The sequence below is a fragment of the Stylophora pistillata genome, chromosome 10 (genome assembly GCF_964205215.1).
Source record: "Stylophora pistillata chromosome 10, jaStyPist1.2, whole genome shotgun sequence".
Lineage (NCBI taxonomy): Eukaryota > Metazoa > Cnidaria > Anthozoa > Scleractinia > Pocilloporidae > Stylophora > Stylophora pistillata.
This window is the reverse complement of record NC_142528.1, coordinates 17,714,367-17,735,921: the sequence shown is the minus strand read 5'-3', so window position 1 is coordinate 17,735,921 and position 21,555 is coordinate 17,714,367. Positions and strand designations below refer to the sequence as shown.

General features: G+C 37.0%; 1 protein-coding gene and 3 long non-coding RNA genes across 5 annotated transcripts in view; 1 reads left to right on the top strand and 3 right to left on the bottom strand.

Annotated features, from left to right (window-relative positions):
• The window catches only part of LOC148722076 (uncharacterized), a 153,159-nt gene that overhangs the window by 80,329 nt on the left and 51,275 nt on the right, over nucleotides 1-21,555 (bottom strand). The gene's annotated exons all lie outside the window — the stretch shown is intronic.
• LOC148722079 (uncharacterized) lies at nucleotides 100-2,499 on the bottom strand. Its single transcript, XR_015992297.1, has 2 exons — nucleotides 2,372-2,499; nucleotides 100-1,972 (listed from the first exon to the last, which is right to left on the bottom strand). It is a non-coding gene; the product is annotated as an uncharacterized LOC148722079 (long non-coding RNA).
• LOC111321924 (soluble guanylate cyclase 88E) lies at nucleotides 2,417-20,496 on the top strand. The gene is made up of 10 exons (XM_022924935.2): nucleotides 2,417-3,889; nucleotides 6,933-7,141; nucleotides 9,948-10,077; nucleotides 12,516-12,662; nucleotides 12,935-13,081; nucleotides 14,741-14,900; nucleotides 16,048-16,157; nucleotides 16,617-16,706; nucleotides 17,539-17,853; nucleotides 18,083-20,496. Exons 1-10 carry the CDS (start codon nucleotides 3,086-3,088, stop codon nucleotides 18,230-18,232), a joined length of 2,262 nt encoding a protein of 753 aa, XP_022780670.2. The 5' UTR covers nucleotides 2,417-3,085; the 3' UTR covers nucleotides 18,233-20,496.
• On the bottom strand, nucleotides 11,706-14,680 carry LOC148722078 (uncharacterized). Of its 2 annotated transcripts, none has more exons than XR_015992300.1 (2): nucleotides 13,964-14,680; nucleotides 11,706-11,947 (listed from the first exon to the last, which is right to left on the bottom strand). It is a non-coding gene; the product is annotated as an uncharacterized LOC148722078 (long non-coding RNA). The 2 variants fall into 2 exon arrangements; XR_015992299.1 differs by lacking the exon at nucleotides 11,706-11,947 and adding an exon at nucleotides 12,467-13,167.

Genomic DNA, 21,555 nt, shown 5'->3' with positions numbered 1-21,555 from the left:
AAGACACTGTCTTCGCGATAAGACAAACAGAGGAGCAGGGATGGCGCAGTGGTGAGAGCACTCGCCTCCCACCGCTGTGGCCTGGGTTCGATTCCCGAACAGGGGCCCGTTTCTCGAAAGTCCCGCTAACTTAACGGGCCCGTAAAGCTGTTCTGTTTTCATTCAAGATGGGAATGTTAAAAAGTTTTGAAAATGATACATTAAAACTATCAGCTAAAGAAACAAAAGGGGCTGGTTTGGATGTCATAACCTGCTTTCCCATCTTTTAAATTTTTATTTTAAAAGATGGCTTCGGGCCCGTTAAGTTACCGGGACTTTCGAGAAACGGGCCCTGGCGTCACATGTGGGTTGAGTTTGTTGTTGGTTCTTGTCCTTGTTCTGAGGGTTTTTCTCCGGGTCCTCCGGTTTCCTCCCTCCTCAAAAACCAACATTCCAAATTCCAAATCGATCGGGAAAAAGTGGACAAGAAGAGCCACCCAGTGGAATGTCCATTGCTAAATTATTATTTATTTTATCATTTACAGTACGTGCTTGTCGCTTAAATCGTCCTTATAGGGTATCTGATTACTTATTCATTATTTCCCTGTTGAAGAAAGTTCGGACGTGTTAGAGATTGCTGTTGCATAACTTCGTTTGTCAAGTGAACTCAGATATTGAGTAATGTTTTACTTCCCTGTCAGCAGAGGTCTCTTTTCCTTTCATTCAGCATACAAGGAAAAGATGGCTCTGTTGGCAGGAGATTTTTGATGTTGACATCCTCGCATCAAAATAAGCCGCCACAGTTAACAACACGCTGGTTGCTATCAATACGAATATAGCTATTCATACTCAATTGCAGGATATGACCTATTCACTTTAATTTGGTTGTACCTCCTTTTACGTGTAATTTAATCACGCACATACTTTGTCTTGTGTTTGACGACAAAGCACTGGTGAACTCTTTTTATGTTTCTGTGAATTCGACCCACCAAAGGAGTAGTTTTGGAGACGAAAAAAGCTATGAAAATTCTCTCACTCGTGTGTGTTTATTCGCAGCTGTTTGAACATCTCTAAATCTCTATTAATAATATTCCAGGAATCTGAGAAAACCAAAAGAGCCTTTGTCTCGTTTTTCAAAGTGGATTGTTTGTAAAAAACACACCACATTGCTTTGTTTTAATTTTGTCTTGACAAAGTCAAGTTCAGACCCTGTTCCATCAAGACTTACTCTATTGATGACTATTTCCTGGTGTTTTAATTTTTCTTTTTTCATAGCTATCTTTTTAAATAAGTTCCATAAACACACATCACGTGTAGAGACTATATTTAGCTACACTGACGGTATTGTTTAATTTCACCGATGTTTGACTTTAATTGTTTCGAATAATGTAATAGTTACAACGAAAGGGTGCATAAAAATCAAACTTATACGTACATTCGAATGACATTAGATTTTGTTAGACATTTAAGAATAAACACTAGCGAGAAAAACACAACGTTTCGATGACTCCATGTCATCATTCTCAAGTGAGAAGAGAATAAAAATGAATAGTTAATTTATACCGTACGAAGGTGGCAAACGTAAAAAGTTTAAAATATTTAAAATATTTAAATAAATAATTGCGCGTGTTGAGTTCATAAATGTAAACTATTTACTTGTAAACTTTTCACGTTTGCCACCTTCGTACGGTATAAATTAACTATTCATTTTTATTCTCTTCTCACTTGAGAATGATGACATGGAGTCATCGAAACGTGTGTTTTTCTCGCTAGTGTTTATTCTTATACGTACATATACATGAAAAAAAAAGAATCTCTTTTGGTTCTTCAAACGGGGAACTCTATCTTAGTCTTCGGAATTCCACTTTTTTTCGCGAGGAAGCAAAACTCATCGCTATAATCAAATCCTTTAATGACTTCGCTTGTTTCTAGCTTTCTAAACTCGGCCAGTATCCAGCCATCTTGACCAACGTCGCACACAGAGAGAAAAGATCTGAATAAATTAATGAATGATTGATCGATAAATAGGTAGACAATCAGATATAGATAGATAGATAGATAGATAAATAACGAAATAAAAAGTATATAGACAAATAAATAAATCCGTTTTTAATCATTGCCATATCAAAGTATAAAGTAGTCTTAATTTCTGGAGTAACTTTTTTTAATTCCCAAAAAGGTTTTCCAAAGTCTCAATTATGTCTTTGTCCGCGTATGTTTGATCTTTGCCTTCTCTATTGCGTGGGTTAATGTTAAGACACACTGCAAAGGGATGTTGCTATTTCACAGCTGTCACATTGTCGGTCACAAGCATTTTAATTTTTCTCAATATACATTTCAAAGACGCGCATAGAAATTAGACAATGGAGACGGCTCCGAATTTTAATCTCACCTTGAACTTTAACCAATACCTGACAAGTTGACACGTGAATAATTCATACCCACATTATTAGATTTCGTGCAGTCAGCGAACGCAGGAAGCTGAACTTTCGAGACCTATGTCCGTGCCTTGCCTCAAATTGTACGCGCGCCTTCCTCGGAAGGCTGCTACGAGGAAAACTGAGTTTTCTGAAGCAGAGGCGACCCAATTAGCTAAACGACGAATTCAGTGCAATCCAAGTTGACACCATCCAACTCCGGAGTCGTTCGTTAATGCATTTCTTTCCGGGCTCTTTGTTAATCGTATCTAAGTATCTAGGGGAGATCCATTGTGCGCGAAAGTGCAGGGACGGCTTACATATTTTCTTTTGTGATCTCAGCCGATATCAATGAAACTATTATATTACACTCGAATATATTTACTCTGCGTAGGGGCTTGATGTTGCGAGAATGGCTCGATTTGTTATCTCGTAGCTTTCACGTTTTTGTGCATTCCAGTTTCACGTCATCTGTCGCTGTTCGCGTTCGACACGTCCAGGTCCCTCAGGCCATCTTTAGGCTTTTTCCTTTTCATCGATAATCAATTAGGTCCATCTGCTGCACGTTAATTCGTTTGCAAGCGTGACGCGTTTGGTTGTTATTATATGCTTCGCTCATGGTTTGACTATATTTGTCAGCGCCATCTGTCAATATTCCCGTGGATTTTCGCGGAGGCTACACCATTGACATGTACGGCTTGCTTTTGGAGAATTTTCGCAGTGTTGTATTGGAAAAATATGGCGAATCAGTTTGGAACAAAATTGTGGAGAAGTCTGGTACACGGCATCATACATTTGCCACTCACAAGGTATATTCTGAGGATATCATGACACGTCTTGTGCAAGCAGCTCTGGAAGTAACGAATGCCAGCAGAGAGGAAGTCACTGAGAAAGTCGGCCTTCATTTTCTCGGATTCATAGGCCAGTATGGTTACGACAGGATTTTGAAAGTCCTCGGCCGGCATATGAGAGATTTCCTGAATGGTCTGGATAATCTTCACGAGTACTTACGGTTCACTTACCCGAAGCTAAAAGCGCCATCGTTTTTCTGTGAAAATGAGACAGAAAGTGGCCTCACATTGCATTATCGATCCTCAAGAAAGGGGTTCCTTTATTACGTGATTGGCCAGATTAAAGCAGTCGGTCAGTTCTTCTACCACATTGAAGTGGACGTCGAAGTGTTGGAGTACAATGAAAACAAAGAAGGCAGTTACGCCTTGTTCCAACTCACATTCGACAACAGTGTTTATATGGAAACACGTCGACGGCCTAAACGCCATTCAGTCATTTCCCTCAACGGCGACACGGGCAGCTTGAAGATACCGATGGAAATTTTCTACGAGGTTTTTCCATTTCACATTGTTTTTGATCGAGACATGACAATTTCTAGCACTGGAAATAGCTTGGAAGCAATATTGCCCTCTCTTCCTGGAAAAACAATTGTCTCACAGTTCACAATCATTCGGCCGTTCGTCCAGTTCACATGGGAAAACGTAAGTTAGCATGATCTGTTTTTTAAGTAGTTTTATTTACTTCTCTTTTCACCCAATCTTTTTTCTTTCAGTGACCTTCATATGGTTTTCATCATTTGTGGAATTCATTCCCTTAAAAAATGCCACATTAATTATTTCGAAATAAGTTTTTAAGGGCAAACGTAATTTTTTATTCATTTGGGGATTAGTTTTCTTGTCAACTGAGTCCCGTCGCAAATGAAAAATGTCTGTCAATTTGCTATAGTCAACAAATTGAAGCTTGACTGGTAACATGGTAACTTTCCCCTTAGCCATACTTTGGAGAACATAATATACTATCTTACTTGGAGACCGAATGAATTTTTTAAAAGGGTTATAGAATTTATCAAAATATTTTCTCTTTAAAAAATAGAGCAAACTTAAAATAGCTTAAAAGGGATTCACACCTTCAGACTCAAGTTTATTCAGCTTGCTACCTGAGATGGAATGTACTAGCCTGTAGTCCTTAAACCCCTTGGTTTAAAAATTTTTCTCAATGTTACAGAATTTTTTTTTACAACTGATATAATCAACAGCCCTCTTAATATCTCCAACTTTTGTTTCATAATAAATCAATTTTGTGCCATCATTTTTGTCTGGTTTTTCTGAAAGAGATTGAAAGGACATATAGAGAGTGAACATAATTCATTTCTGTTTTAGATTTATACAAGGAGAATTATTACAAATGCTTATGGCACTGCTAAGAAATATGTGCCTTTTTTCTGAGCCAAACAGAAGATATTTGTGTCAAGTTTAACGTGCAATCATTTGTTGCATCTTGCTTGGATAAGGAGTTAAATCTTTCTCATGAAGAACATTGTACTCTCTCCTCTTGTAACAAATTTAATTAACATGCTCCATCTTAAAGAAGTTCTGCTTGAAATATTTTTGGCTTTTTTTATTAATTTAGTGTGGCTTTTGTGTAATACTTAAGCTTTCTCAGTCATGCATCAACACCATAGAAGTGTGTATGACAATATGGCTGCTGATTAAAAAAAAACTCAGGGAAATGGCTTAAATTCATTATGATTTTGGTTTTCAATGGCAGGATATAAGGGTGAGTTTTAATTGGTAAAATGCTGGTTTTTACAGTCATGTGAAGTAAATGTTAAAAATGTACAGGTTCAGTCAGCGAAATTTGCGTGCCAATTACCGTGCAAACTGATCCACAATAATAAATAATTCAGACTTCTTTGCTTGTCAAGTTTCTGTACAGAAATATTTTTTGAAGTCAAGATAAAATTTTAATAAAGTTATTTGTTCTTTCATGTTTATTTTCACTTTCATAGTTCATTATGTCCCCTTTGTTTCAATATCTATAACTAGATTGGGAAAAGACTTAAAATTAAAACAGAATTGATTATCATACATTTTTGTGAGGTAATTTTGGTTTAGATTCTTATTTTTGAACAAGAATTGCATTTCCAATGTAAAAAAATATATCTCTGTGGCGGATCATTATGTTGTCTCCTTTTGCTTTCTACTTAATGATTACATACTTCCTGTGTATTCATCAAGAAAAGTGAACTTCCATTGATAAGTGCTATCCCACAATTATGAAGATCTGATGGCTAAGTGATAGTGGTGTGGAAAATTTTTTCCCAGTGGAAAACAAACATCATTTAGACTTTGAATTTGAATTTGGAGTTGGAGTCTTTATCATTCAAGTGTCAGCTTCTAAATTTTCATCTACTAATCTTCACAAAAGTGAGCAAATGATAAAACAGAAAGTTTTGAAGTGTTTCTGGTTGCCTTATACATATTAATGAATAAAGGCTGATAGTTTCGAAAGAAACTGTTTGGGGCTGCGTCGGTGGGAGTAACGAAATAATTTGAATATATCAACAAAGTTGAAATGGTAAATTGGCCACCGTAATGATTACAAAAGCTGACGTTTCGAGCGTTAGCCCTTCGTCGGAGCGAATAGAGGTTGTGGGTTGTGTGTGCTTTTAAAGGCAGAAAATGGAGCTACGTTATTGGTGGGTGCATGGCAAAGAGAAAAACATGAATAAATTAGTGGAATGAAAAGTGTTCATTGATCCCTGTGGGATTGAGACTGCCGGTTTGAAAGATGAGCTTTTGTTCAAGATTTTTACGGCTTTCCGTGCCACCTAAGTGCAAGGAAAGACCGCAGATTGCCATATGTTGTAATCATTCTAAGCAACATATGGCAATCTGCGGTCTTTCCTTGCACTTAGGTGGCACGGAAAGCCGTAAAAATCTTGAACAAAAGCTCATCTTTCAAACCGGCAGTCTCAATCCCACAGGGATCAATGAACGCTTTTCATTCCACTAATTTATTCATGTTTTTCTTGTTGCCATGCACCCACCAATAACGTAGCTCCATTTTCTGCCTTTAAAAGCACACACAACCCACAATTCCTCTATTCGCTCCGACGAAGGGCTAACGCTCGAAACGTCAGCTTTTGTAATCATTACGGTGGCCAATTTACCATTTCAACTTTGTTGATATATCCAAATTATTATACATATTAATGTTGAAGTGAAAATTATACATGTAAATTTGGGAATTCAATTTGATTTAGTACCAGGGATAAAGCTACAATTTTTAAGACAGAAATTTGAAGCAAAGCTGAGTGACAGTGTTTTTATTGTAGCTGAGAAGATCATTTTAATATTGGTATATTCTCCTTGGGTTGTAGACTTTTTCAACACAGACCTGTATTTTAAATCAAGATTTTATGGCTGGAATTTTTACTCTGTCAACTAATATTCTCTTCTGACAAACTTTCCAAAATTCTGTCTATCTAAGGTAGGATTATTGCTTCCTTGTCAAAATTGGTAAATTAGTTCTGATGCTATCCCATAATCCTGTAATCATGCACTATACATGTTTTCCAACTTGTGGTTTCATGAAGACCATATCAAGATCTAATGGTTACCCTTTAATTGTTACAATGTAAAAAATCTTTTACATTTGTGTATCAAAAAATAATGCAATTATTTCCTTAATTCAGTAACAGTTGATTGACAAGAAGTGAGCTTTACCATCTTTATTTTACAGGTCACATTACATACAAATGTGGTGTTTGAATTGCAGTCCATTGAGCCTGTGTTACAGAACAATACTGCTCTTTTGGGGAATGGTACAAATGGAGAAATAGTAAATGGAACAGATAAAGATCTCCCCAATGAATTATGCTGCATCCATCTTAAGGGACAGATGTTGTATATGGAAGACTGGCAATCTATGGTATACCTTGCTACTCCAATGTAAGTGCGTCTAGAATCTGCAAGTTTGATCTATTTATTTTTTATTGTGTTTCTTTGGTAGGTGATCATTTTAATATATGGTGTAGGTCATGGGTATCTATGCCTGTAGTTAAAAATCATTTTCCTAATTTAATTAAAGTTGGGAATTTCCATGGGAAGAAACCCCTATGTATAGTAGAGATAGAAGACCTCCTTTTACACTCAATATATGTACATGAATGTGAATTACATATGGTAATAAATAAATATTAAGCGAATGGAAACATGCATCTACCAGTGATAGATAAATTGTACCTCGATCAAGATAGGTAAATTTAAGGCAAAGATAAAGTTGAAATGGATATTGTTGTCTGTATCAGACTAAATGTATATTAAAGGTGTATGTTGCTAAAAGTTTATGAAAGGGCAAAGGTTTAAATGCACTTTTGCATGTTAATATGAGAACGTACAATTTGAGGGAACCACATGTATTAACACAAGATTTTCATGACTTATTTTCATGAGAGCACGATGGACTTACTCACAATATGGCAGCTTAGCCAGGTACCCAGAAATAGTCACTTTTTGGATTCTAGACTGCTGTTTACCCTTTTCTCTCAAATCAAACTCTTTAGATTTTAGAATGATGTGAAATAAATTGATGACAAACGAACTCCAGGCTATAAATGCCACAACCAATGAAATACTAATTTGTTGCTTTGCTATTAATTTGTTCACTGTTGTTTTCATTTATAATTGTCATTAAGTTTGGGCTCATAAGTAATTAAAGTGCTACTGAAACGAAATTTTCGTATCTGAAATATTTTCTCTAACCTGTAGTTTTGAATATGCTGATCATCATGAGATAATTTGCTTTGGCTAAAAAGAAGCGAGAGATATCTTTTTTAACCGTTCAAATCAAAAATTTTACACAAAACCATGTCCGGGCCTTAGTACCAAGCGAAATGGATTGATGACGTCACTGGTTGTGTTCACTCCGATAACGTGGTTTATTTCACTCACTGTTTGTTTGTATTCGTGGGCGAAGGAGATGGCAGATATTGAAGTTTTGTCAAGTGAATCTTCTTCTGAACGAAGCAAAGTTGTCTCCAGTAGCGAAGAGGAAGATGGTGACGTAAAATGGGGTTGACAGGCCTACACGACCCCCAAGCGTGTGTTTAGAGTAGCCTATTCAAAGTTTAGCCCTCACGAGTATGTCTTTGAGCAACCACCCTCTTTTGTAAGATACGAGCGGCGGATTGTTGTATAGTTCACTCAGTAGTGGTTGTGTTTCTATTAAATGCCAGTTTTTCATGAGAATTTGCTTTATGTGTGGCACTGAGTACGCACATCAGGGATTGCATCTTTTTCGAATCGTTCACCTTTGTAGATGTACAGCTATTTTTTTGACTGTCTCGATCGTTAAGTTGTCTTGATTGCTTTCAGCTTACGTCGCGCGCTGATTCGATCGTACTACAGTTCTTAGTGTTCAGTGTTCTAGCCGTTTTGGCTCGTTTTCTTTTCTTTATTTCGGTATTAAAACGACCGATTTCACGTTCATAGAAGCACATGATCGCCTTTACTGTTTCGTGCTCCGCGTTGTTAAGGATTTGCTTTATCTCATTTTTGAAATCCTCGTCTGCTCTTATTTTGGCCCTCACCCTATATTGTAGGGATTCTGGGCATGTTCTGCGAGGCATTTGGTACAGAGGGATTTGTTCGTTATCCTCAGACTTGCCGAGTAGATCATCTTCAGTGGCGGTGTCGTATGAGGCTTCCATGTTTTCTTCATTCTCTGAATGGCATTGCTTTGGCCCGGGGCCTTTAGTAGCCCATCTACCGTTATAATGTCTTTCGACATTTTCTGTAGATGGTCAAGCAAGACCGCAGTTTCGATCCTAATCTTGTGGATCTCGTCAGTTTCCGATTAACTAAATAGACTGGTAGAGATTCGTTCTCGGTATCAGTCGGGAATTTTGCTCCCTATCCAGGCGAACCTCCCGCAGATAGCCAAGATGCCGATGTGGCCGCCGATGAATAAGACGAGGATGGCATTTTGCCCGAAATCCTGTTTTTCAGCCTCCCAACATGCAAGCCACACACCATGCTTTTACCCTTCTTTCACAGAAGTACACAACCAGTGACGTCACAGGGCTGTTTTGGCCGCGCCAAGATGGCCGCCAATTTTGATCTCAGCCGGTCAACTTCGAATGGTTAAAAATGTACTTTCCGCTATGCTTTGGCCCAAAAAAAGTACACAGCGTTTGCAAATAACGTTCAACCTCTATAATATTGCAAAAATCTCGGATATGAAAATTACGTTTCAGTAGCACTTTAAACCCCTTTAGGCAGCTGGAGTGTATTGGCTGATAATGTGCTCTGCTGAGAGAAAAATGAATATTTGGTTGAGAAGCAAGCTTTGAGGCAAAGTGTGAAAGCCAAGGATATAATCAGACAACATACCAGGAAGTTTATATATTTTATAACCCTCCCTTGAATTTTTATATTGCAAAAAAATGGCTCCTAAAAAAGCATTAGTCTTGATTTAATGGCAAATCACTAGAAAGAGAGTGCATTTCTTTCATGTGAAATAAGAGAGATAAAAATAAGAAAGTCTCCATTTCATTTGGTATGTTTTTTTTTTTTCATGGAGATGATGTAGTGAAAAGGAAAATGCTGACGAAGGTTGGGATTAATGCATGATTGCTGTCTGGTGATTTTGCACATAAAGTAAATTGGTAATATTACACATTGTTTGACTTTTTAAATCAGAAATAGTGAAGTTTTAGAATCTTAAAAGACAGTCTCAGTTGTGTTCTAATTTCAGCATTGAAAAGTTGGATGTGATGTGTTCCCTTGGATTGTATATCAATGACCTGAGTATGCATGACTCGAGCAGGGACCTTGTGCTTGCTGGAACACAACAGTCAGCAGAACTCAGGCTGGCTCTTGATCAGGTTTGTTAGACAACATTAAGCCACTGACCCCAATGATTAAAAGTGATGGCATCTAATTTCTCTCTCCAATTTCACTCCTGAATCAAACGTTAAGGTCTTAAGAATAAAGTATATGATCACCTACCAAAAAAACTCTTGACTATATTCTCCTTGTCAGCACCTTAAGAAATGTGTAGAGAACAGTATGGGGAATTTGTATTTTGATGTTTAGCTGTAAAGCATTAAGCCCTCTAAAGGTAACAAATTGTTTTCATGCAAATGAGAATACTACTGTTGCAATATGCCATTGCATATTGCAATTAGTCCATAATTGTTTTATGGTTATTCCCAGTACACACCACTCTTTTATTCATATGCAATTAGCTATAGATTGCGTTAAAAATTATTATTCATAGCGAGTGTGAATGTCTTGTATTTAAGCATCCAGAAAGCGGTTAGGACGCAGAAAATAAAATTTAATTCTCATTTCTAGGAAAGGTTGTCTTGTGCAGATATATTTCTTCATGCCGGAGACAAAAAAAACCCAATGAGGAAACATTAGCTATAGATTGCGTTAAAAATTATTATTCATAGCGAGTGTGAATGTCTTGTATTAAAGCATCCAGAAAGCGGTTAGGACGCAGAAAATAAAATTTAATTCTCATTTCTAGGAAAGGTTGTCTTGTGCGGATATATTTCTTCATGCCAGAGACAAAAAAAACCCAATGAGGAAACACTACTGGAAGATTTCATCTATTTTTAGTTTTCTCCAACTTATAAATGAAACCCTGTTGCATCTGAGCCATGAATTTTGTGATTTTAAAATCCTTTTTCTCTTTAATTTCTCTTTATGTAAGTTCAATTTAAATTGCAAAATTTCATAAATGTAGCATAATGTTATGCAGCTGTAGTAATGCTTTGATGGAACAAGGCAATATTTATCTGTGTTAAATATGAAGTCATGAATTTCTTTAACCAATGTGGGGAATAATTTTCATTATTGTATAATTTGAGAGTGATAAGTGAACAACATCTCAAAATGTTGTTCAAAATGTGAGCAATGTACACATAATTGGGCGTAGTGTTGAAACAAACAGAAAGAAAACAACATTCAACTGTTCAATATATATATATATAGCAGATAGATCAGATTGTTGGTAATATTTTAGCAACAAATGAATGGTAGATATGACTGCCAACTTCATTAGCAGTACCTACTTAGCTGGTTATACTGATTACTGAAAATGTCTGAAATGGTGGCATAGCTGCAGTAATTTGAATACTTGGGCAGCTGTTAATTTGACCCTTAACAGGTGAATCAGTCTTCAAAGTCACTTTGTTACAGGATGCCTTCAATAGTCCCTTTTACAGTTGTGGGATTGGTGACCAAGCCTTTGAACAGGGGTGAGGCTAAGGGTGACCCTGTTGTGATAGAGACCTGTATCTAGTTAGCATGATAACAAAGTAATTTGCATTTGAAAAGCAGCAACATTTCCATCATAACAAGGTCACCCTAAGCCTCACTCCTGTTCAAAGGCTTGGCCACCAAGCCGACAACTGTAAAAAGGACTTTTGAAGGCATCCCGTGACAAAGTGACTTTGAAGACTGATTTCAACAAATCTCAAATCAACAAACATTTCAACAAATCTCAAATCAACAGATTATGTAGCTATATTGGCATTAATATTGTACACAGTAAAATCATAAATCAATAACTTAAGTACATTATCAAGACAATCTAAGCTCAAGTTGGTGTGCTCGATGTTGTTGAGTGGTATTTGTCACTTAAAAAGGCATGCAGCTTGTAAAATGTGCAAGGAATACTGAAGGAATCTGATCACAATAGTTCTTGAGTGTTTTACTATCTCTGTAATCTTCATGTGCAATTTCCTGCAAAAGGTAAAATATCCTTGAAAAGTTGATATTATGATAAATATTTATCCCAATGTGCTTTTGAGGAGTTCATGACTTCATGTGATTTTTCTTTTTTTCAATCCCTCCCTGTCTTTTTATAACATAAATCAAGTAAAGCATGCACTCAGACCAGTCAGTCAGATTGGTCAGTCAGTGTCTACTATTTGCCCTGGGATGTATATGCTGCTAACATGAGCAAATATATCCAAATAAGCAAATGTTTCACAATTAAGAAATTGTTTTTTGTGTCATAAAACAAATGGTAAACACCACAGTGTACACTACTGAGTTATGGGTGCACTTGGTTGGTTTGCTAAGCACTCAAGCTAGAGTTGCTCTCATCTATCTCTTTGAGTGACTCTCGCACGTCTTTTGGGCTTAGCAACCTCCCATGTGTATCCATAACTCAATAATGTATGCCATTTGTTAATTACATATGGAGTGTCACCCCTCCTGAAGGGAAATAAATGGTTAATGTTTAAAAACTCAACTGTGTTAACCATGAGAAAAATTTTTATTTATTATTGATTATTTTATTGTACAGGAATTGATCAAAAGTGCCAAGCTCGAGGAGAGCATGAAGGAACTGGACATTGAGAAGAGGCGCACTGACTCACTGCTCTATCAAATGATCCCCAGAACAGTTGCAGATCGCCTCAGGCAGGGTGAACCAGCTCTGAATACTTGTGAGGTATGCAAAGTCTCAACAACTTCCGAGTAACCTTTATATAGTCATTGGACATTACATCATTCCAAGGTCTGATAAATCAGCTAAATTGTGTGCCTTGAGTGTTTATTTCTGCCCTGTGGCCATCACCCATTGGCCATATTTTATGAAACTGCTAGTTAACATCTGCATTAGTTGACTTCTACATTTGCCTCCTTATGTGCAATATCTGAGCGTAATCAAATAATTATGTAATAAATCCCTTAATTTATTCCTTTGTCTGGGTTTCTTTTTAGATGTTCCATGGTGTGTCTGTTCTGTTCAGTGATGTGGTTGGATTTACACACATCTGTTCATTAATCAGCCCTATGGAAGTAGTGACCATGTTGAACAATATGTACACTGTGTTTGACCAGATCAGCGAGCAGCATAATGTCTACAAAGTGAGTGATAATCTATGGCTGACAGCAAACTTGATTCTGCATTAGCTTGTGAATGCAAAATAACTTTTCACTGGAATTCAATGAATCTATTTCAAAACAATAGGGGAAATACTCATTGAAAGCAGTTCAATATCACTTGTTATCTCCGTCCTACCATTTTCACAACAATGTTATTCACTTTTGCCCGCCTCCTTTGTATAGCATTGTCTAATTTTTCCCCACAGAGTCAGTAGGGGTTAATTTTGCCTACCACATAGAGAAATCAGAGTCATTCAAATGGCCTTATGAGAGCTGCTTTTGAAGTTTCCCCTCTGATCCTTGTCAATAATTCCTTTTTTGGAGCTTAGCCCTGTATGCCCTAATATCAGCATTCATATTCTCCATGCTCTTCTCAATACATTTCCTTTGATTTTGATTAGGAGAATTTGTTTAACAATCAAAACATCTTAGGTGGGCAATCATTCCATTCTCACAATCTGAATGAGTGATTCAGTATTATTATTCTAAGGTGAAATTAGCTGCTGGTCACTCTAAAGATTTTAATTTAAGGTGGCTCGTACCAGTTTCCTCGTGCGGGCAACAGATCACTCTAGCCTCACACACGCGAGAGAAACGTGCGAAAGAAGCGCGAGATTAAAGACGAAAATTTAAAACAAAGATGGTGGCGCGAGGATTTTTTTCTACTTATGTGAGAAGTTTACCTAAGAGCTTGTTGTTGATGTGTTGAGCGGCCACTATGAATGCAGGAGATAGAAACTAAGATAACGAAGACGATTTTCGGAGAAGTAAAGGTTGCTTCACTTCACATTTAAAAGAAATATTCAACCGATATGAAATCTTGCGACGGCGAAAAAAGAAGAACTCAAGTGAAGGATAATCTACCTGAAGTCGACGAAGACTTTGAAACTTCAAGGAAAATAATATGATATAGCCAGAAGTCATGTGTAGGATTTTTAAGATGAGCTCAGGAGGCTGTCTTTTACGGCTGTTAAATGATTTTCTTAGCAGTAAACGTCTGTAAACATCAGATCGCTGGTGCACGCGCGAGCACACGCAATTGTCAGCGGTAGCTAAAACAGATCATGAGCAAATGTCGATCTTATAGAATCCAGATTTTTAAATGCGCGAGAACGCGCGTGGAAATTGCTAAACTCACGAAAGCTATTGCATGAAAACAAGTCCGGTGACCCCTTCTTTTTATTGTTCCAATATGATAATAACGTCGAAAGGAATCATCAGAAAAAAAAATAGAAAATTCTACGGAAGGAAATTTGTGATGTGTGAAAATTGCCCTTTTTGTAGATTTTCTGAAATTCCACTTCGTAGAATTTTTTAAAAATCTTTGTGCATTTTCCTTTTCAAGTGCCAAAAGCAATCACTGAAAAAAATCAGGGGGTCACTGGGTTAGTTTTCAAATTATTTAAGCCACAAGCTAAAAAATGCGTCTGAATAAGCCTATGAAAGCGTTGCCATGGAAACTGCTAGTGACGAAATGACACTTATTTTTGGATAACCAATGATTATGTAATTCAACCCCATAAAAGCATTCAACTGGCCTTGGTCAGTCTTTCTGTTGTATTCTTTCAAAGTTACAAACCATCAAAAAGATGAAAACCGGTACGAGCCACCTTAAGGGTTTAAAAATATGTATTGTTACAGGTGGAGACAATTGGTGATGCATACATGGTGGTGAGTGGTGTCCCCGAAAGGAGTATGTATCATGCAGAACACGTCGCAGACCTTGCACTGGATATGATAGCTGCCATGCCAACACTCCGTGATCCATCAAAATCAAGTGAACACCTTAAGATAAGGATAGGTAAGAACATTTTTCTAATAAAATTCTTTATTGTAGGTCAAGCGTGGTATCCTTTTTAATTTAACTGAGGTTGCCTGTGATATACAATAAATACGTATGATGCACGATCCTTGCAGTAGAGAGCGCTATTTATGCAATAGTGAAAAATCAAACCTGAATAAAATCAAGTTTGTACGGGATTCGAACCAATGACCTCTGCGATACTAGTGCAGTGCTCTACCAATTCAGCTAACAAGCCAACTGGGAGCAGGCCATCCAGGCCGATGAATATATGAACTTCACTTCATATATTCATTGTATACAATAAATAGTTAAAAACCAGATTGAAGTAACAGTCAATTATTTAGGTGTGACTCCCATGCAATCCAATGCAAATGCAAATGAAAGTGCAGCTTGGGGTCAATAAACAATGCCAAGAGTAATCTGCTGATTTTTAGGAAAACCTAGGTCAACTAAAGAAATTCGGAGTCACATTGCTGAGTCAAGTGAAGACAGAGTTCACGTTAACGCACATGTGTGCATCTTATACGCACAAAAAATTAAAAGGACGTAGAGTTTTTGCCAATGTGCGTCCTTGGGACGCAGGAAAAAGGTTCCAACTAGTTAGGAGACAGGGTCTGGCGGGCCAGTTACCCAAGAATTACTGCGATCATCATGGCATGTCCTTTGACCCGCCATTTTGTCATGGTCAAGAACGTGTCTACTCAGAAGGGCTTATTCAATATATTCGATGTTTGAAAGGGGAAACCTGGAAGTGATACAGATCTGGGGGATGATACCCAAGTGGAGAAACACAAATTTGTCCTGAATGGTTGGAGGAGTTTCAATGGTTAAAATATTATTCGACCGAAAAACAAATGGTTGGTGTAATAAGAAACATGAGCACACTTTATTCCAAAATTAAAGCTCTATTAATAGCGTTAACACCTAGTCTTGGCTTTTGCCTCTCTGTTAGAAACTATAAAATCAAATTTTAGTAAAAGGCAGGGAACCCCTAAAAAGCTAAAGGGACCCCCAAATTTTTGGAACTGGGGGTCCCAAGGACCCTCAACTATCAAAACTAAGGGGAACTCTGTGAAAAGTGATAGTGATGTGATTGCAAACCCCAACTAACAATCCACTGATATTTGTTTGTATTCTGCATTAGGTGTTCACACTGGTATGGTTGTAGCAGGTGTTGTTGGTTTGAAAATGCCACGGTATTGTTTGTTTGGTGACACTGTCAACACTGCCTCTAGGATGGAGTCTACAGGATTGGTACATTGACTTTTTTAAGTTTATGATTTTGTGGCACTAGTAAGTTATTGAAGACATACACTTAGGGTCTAAGTATTCAAGCTCAGGTCAAACTCATGTCTTTTGAAAACTAGTTTTGATAATGATAATGTTGGAGTATCTGTTCTATTGAAATTCTATTGAAACAATTTTCATTTTCATGAAGGTAGATATATTTGTTAGCCTTGATGAAGAATGAAGTATGGCAGCTTGCTAACACTGTACGAAAGCAAGTTTCAGACATAATTGTGATGTCTTAATACTTTTCCTTTTTTTTTCTTTTTTTTCACATATGTATATTATCAGTAGTTGTTCCTAATTTTTCATTGTTTTTTCCCTGTGATCTTAGTTGTTTTAATTGATTTTTTTCATTTTATGGTATGCATGTTCTGTGATTTAAGTTATTTTTGTATGAAATATCTCAATGTTTTCTTGTCGTAGGCAATGAAGATTCACATCAGTGAGACAACTCACAGTTGTTTACAGGCTGCTAACTATCTCATGAAGCAAAGAGGAAGTATCGATATCAAGGTACTGCATCCACTGACACATTAAATCCTATTTAATTTGTATTTTTATATAGTAAACAACGATTACATTTGTCACTGATGAAGACGAGAAAAGATCTGAGTCTCTATCAGTTCTGATTTTGGGGTCAACTTACGGTACTTTTGTTACCAAACCAAGCTATGGAGAACATGCCATAAACATAAATGAGCTTGGTTGTGAAAAAGAATGATGTTAAACCTCATACAGGGTTCGACACTTGGCTACCTGCATCACTAGCCACCAGGCCAGTGATTTCTAAAATTTACTAGCCTGAAACACAACTTGGTAGCCCGGATCAATTTCCCTCGAGGTCTAGCTACTTGAACCCCAAACACACAAACCTTCCTCTTAACGTATTGGCAAGGTCTTTTAAAATGATAAAGAATAGTACAAACGCTTCAAGTGCGAGGCGATCGTGCAAGGCGATGTGTAAGGCATTGCAGCATTCAGGTAAGCGCAGAGTCTGGGATCTAGCGATGTTTACGATCGACATGCAAGACAATAAAAGACGCCATAAATTAGATGAAAGGCTTCTGCCGTCTTTCTTGGTATTATCATTAAAATTTGAAGTTTATTATTTTTTTAATCAATTGTGAACTTCAAGTAAACTAATTATTCATATAAGTTCTTTCAATTTTTCTACAAGCCTGCCGGCTATTAATCGTGGTTTTTTTACTATCCAAATTTTTACTAGCCTCGGGCCACTGGGCTAGTGGGGATGTCGAACCCAGTTATAGCCTGGACATGACAGGAAAAAGGAAGAAACATGTATTTCAGTTATGACACTGACCTCTCTCTGTATTTTTGCTGCTAGGGAAAGGGAGGAATGAAGACTTTCTGGCTTGTTGGTAAGAAAGAAGGAGCAGAAGCAGTCCAGTCATATATGTCCATGGTAGGAGGCCACACTACTGCAATTGGTGGACACAACCTGCAGGGTGAAATGTCTGATGCTACCATGGAGAGTCACACTTTGAAGCCCAGAGTTGATTCTGTGCCTGAAGAGGAGAAAGTCATTGGAACTGAAGATGATGTTATCATACCACAGAAAGACAGCCCAGTTGCCTACTATGGTCATGTTCCTCATACGCCCCATAACTCTAACAATGGAGTGTACTTCCAATGGGAGAAGGTGGCAAAATAACTCTACACAATTTTGCATTTGTTGTTAAACAGAGATATTTTTTAGGTCTTTTTCAATGAGTTTCTTTGAATGGGTGTGGACAAAATGCCAAACTAGAACCAACAATCCCTGATTTTAAAAATTGATGTGAGCAGTTGTAACCCACACTTTGATAACACCATGTAAGGCTACATTCACTAAGAAATGCAAATTTACCATTTCCTTTATTTTTCTTCAGGTCAATGTTAAACAAGATACTTTAATAGAAGTAGATGATCCTCCTGTGGAAGAGAAACGAAACAAATCAGACATGAAAAATGGACCAAATACCCAGGAGGAAGCAAAGGCTACCAATTCTACACTAACTACCATGTGCAGTCTTTTCTAAATTATCACTGGTTGGTAACTAATTTAACGAGTATACTAAGTAATTTAATTGGTGCTCACAGTACATTAGTTGGAATCATATGTTGCAACATGCAAAAGTACTTCTAACATGAAGAAAACCATGAAACACTTCTTTCTTTTCATGTCAGAATAGATCAAAAGGGAATATGGGTGTCTAAGCTTAAGGATCTGAAAGTTTGGCATGAATTGGAAATGAATGGCTTGAAAACTCAAAGCAGCTTGAATTTTCAAGACAGAAACTGTGGTATGGCGCCCAGAAAGTTTGATCTCTTTTGTACACTAATTAACAATTATTCCACAAGCACGTGTTGGATATGAGATGATAGATAGCCAACGAGGCGCTACATGCCTCGTTGGCTATAATCATCTCATATCCAACAAGTGCGAGTGGAATTATTGTTTTAATAAAAACGCCTCCAAGATATTAGACAAATCTTACCAAATCTTAAATTTTTTAGCTCCCTTTCAATTTTAAGCTGATGCGTACGCTTACCATACTTGTAGATTATGGTATATTGGCTCATATACCATAATGGCTAAGCCAATAAAAAGTATTGCATTGCATTGTTCAATGATCCAGTTTTTAATAATATCTGTTATACTTGTTTTGAGTTAAAGCAAGGGTGAGGCTTATGTGGAGGGTCAGGGGAAATAAACAGATCATGCACACAGCCTTGTACATTGTCATGTAATGTCTTTTAACTGTCTTGATTGCCTTCAGGCACAATTTACAAGTACTGTTCCTTTTTTAAAATGTTAAGAAAAAATGGTCACATGATTGGCAAGGCACTCTGGAGAACAGACTGTTGAGAAGCAAGTCTTATTGTGTTGTGTTCTTGACTTTCAAAGTGCCTCTCCTAAGTGGGAGTATAAATACAAAACTTGAACTTTATAAAAGGATTCAAAACAATGTTATTACCAATTATGTAGATACATATTATATTAGGTAGGGGGAAAATAGTCACGACAGATTAGATCAGTGACCTTTTAAGAACTAAAAATTGCTGAATGTATATTTGAAAAAAAGGGTTCTTATTGAATTTCTAAACGTACTGCCCAGTATCTAGTCTAAACAGAAATGATTGTAAGCCGGGTTTAGAAAACAACAAATATGAACATTGCCAGAGGAATGTTACATTTCATCTGATAGAGATTATAATTTTAAAAAATTCCGGCATCATCTATATTAGATCACCTCGTTCCTTCTTTCTCTGCTACAGATATACACTAACAGAAATTGTGATAGCATACGCTACTTGTCTCATTTTGAACTGGACAGGCAGGGGTACCAACATGCACCTGGCCATGTTTAATTTATACTTGAAGGATTGATGTTAAATACAGTAGAACACCGCAAACTCGAACTCGGTGAACTTGAACACCTGGTAATTCGAACGGTGTCCGGTCTTTTCGTCCATGAGTCTTTTCTTCCAAGTCTTTTCGTCCGAAAGACTCTTTTCGTCCAAGTCTTTTTGTCCTAAAGTATTTTCATCTTAAGTCTGTACGTATGTCTACTTGTTAAGTCGATCTTTCCGCCAAGCAAATAAATAACTATTATATTATATTATATTATATTATATTATATTATATTATATTATATTATAGATAAGGCTATATAAAAAACTTATCGGTGCGAGCCGTTGCCCTTTTGGTTCACCAATCTTCGTTTACGAATTCAACGTCATGAATTTAATACACAGAGAATGAATGAAGTTGTAACGCAATATATTTTATTAAATAGTGGCAAAAATAAAGACTTGCTTGCCGTTTAATTATTTCACGCGAAAGAAATGGGAATATTAAGCTCGTTGTTAAGCGTCCATATTGAGCGTAAAAGGCAACGAAGTGTAACATCACTACGTGTCCGACATACCCAAATGGCGGCGGCTCGCAACAAGTTCTTTATATAGCTTATCTCGCCTTCTAAAAGTTATTTATGTGCTTCGAGAAAAGACTTAACAAGTAAACAAACAGACTTACGTGAAAATACTTTTGGAAGAAAAGACTTGGACGAAAAGACCGTAATTCGACTTCCCTTGACCCCATTTTTCAGTCATTTAGTAGCAGCTAACTCGCGCGGCCGCTAACTCGAACTATTTTTTTCGTTTTCCTTGGGAGTTCGAGTCAGCGGGGTTCTGTTGTACTACTTTATTTCAATTAAGAATTTTACTTGTAGATACTTTTTTACTTGTGGGTACTTTTTATCAAACACGGACAAACTCTATACATATTTTTGGTGTTTAAGTGTTTTTGAGTCTTTTTTATTCCAATGTTCTTTTTGGATACCATGATATATATGAAGTTCATATATTTTGAACTGCGGTATTAGATACATATGATGCACGATCCTCGCAGTAGATAGCGCTATTTAAGAAATAGCGAAAATCAGACCTGGAAAAAAAAAAATCAGGCCTGTACGGGATTCGAACCACTGACCTCTGCGATACTAGTGCAGCGCTCTACCAATTGAGCTAACAAGCCAACTGGGAGCAGGCCGTTAAGTTGATTCGTAATAAACCCGTGAAAGTGATAAATCAGATACAATGATATATATATGAAGTTCATATATTTTGAACTGCGGTATTAGATACATATGATGCACGATCCTCGCAGTAGATAGCGCTATTTAAGCAATAGCGAATATATGGCGAGGATCGTGCATCATATGTATCTAATACCGCAGTTCAAAATATATGAACTTCATATATATCACTGTATCTGGTTTATCACTTTCACGGGTTTATTACGAATCAACTTAACGGCCTGCTCCCAGTTGGCTTGTTAGCTCAATTGGTAGAGCGCTGCACTAGTATCGCAGAGGTCAGTGGTTCGAATCCCGTACAGGCCTGATTTTTTTCAGGTCTGATTTTCGCTATTGCTTAAATAGCGCTATCTACTGCGAGGATCGTGCATCATATGAATGTTCTTTTTGTTGTCTAATTTAAAGTGAACACCAGTGAGACTATTTCCTAATTATATAAAGTCATGTTAGTTATTTACTTGAAGTTCCATATTGTTCACGGAAATGCGACGAGTCCTTATTCGTACTTTAAATGAACTAAGGCTGAATGGCTTTTTTTTATGTTTTGGAGAATAGACTTTAACTTATTTTGGTTCTCGTGCTATTTTATAGATGTTGTAAGAACAACATGTGACTTATTGCGCCATTTTCTCATATTTATGGGTACGTACATCTTCAGTATTTCGTCTTGCTGTAATTTTGTTTAAGCACTTGGTACTGGATACCGACAGAACAACTCTCTTCTATTCATTGTTTAATCAATCAGAAGAATTGATAGATGA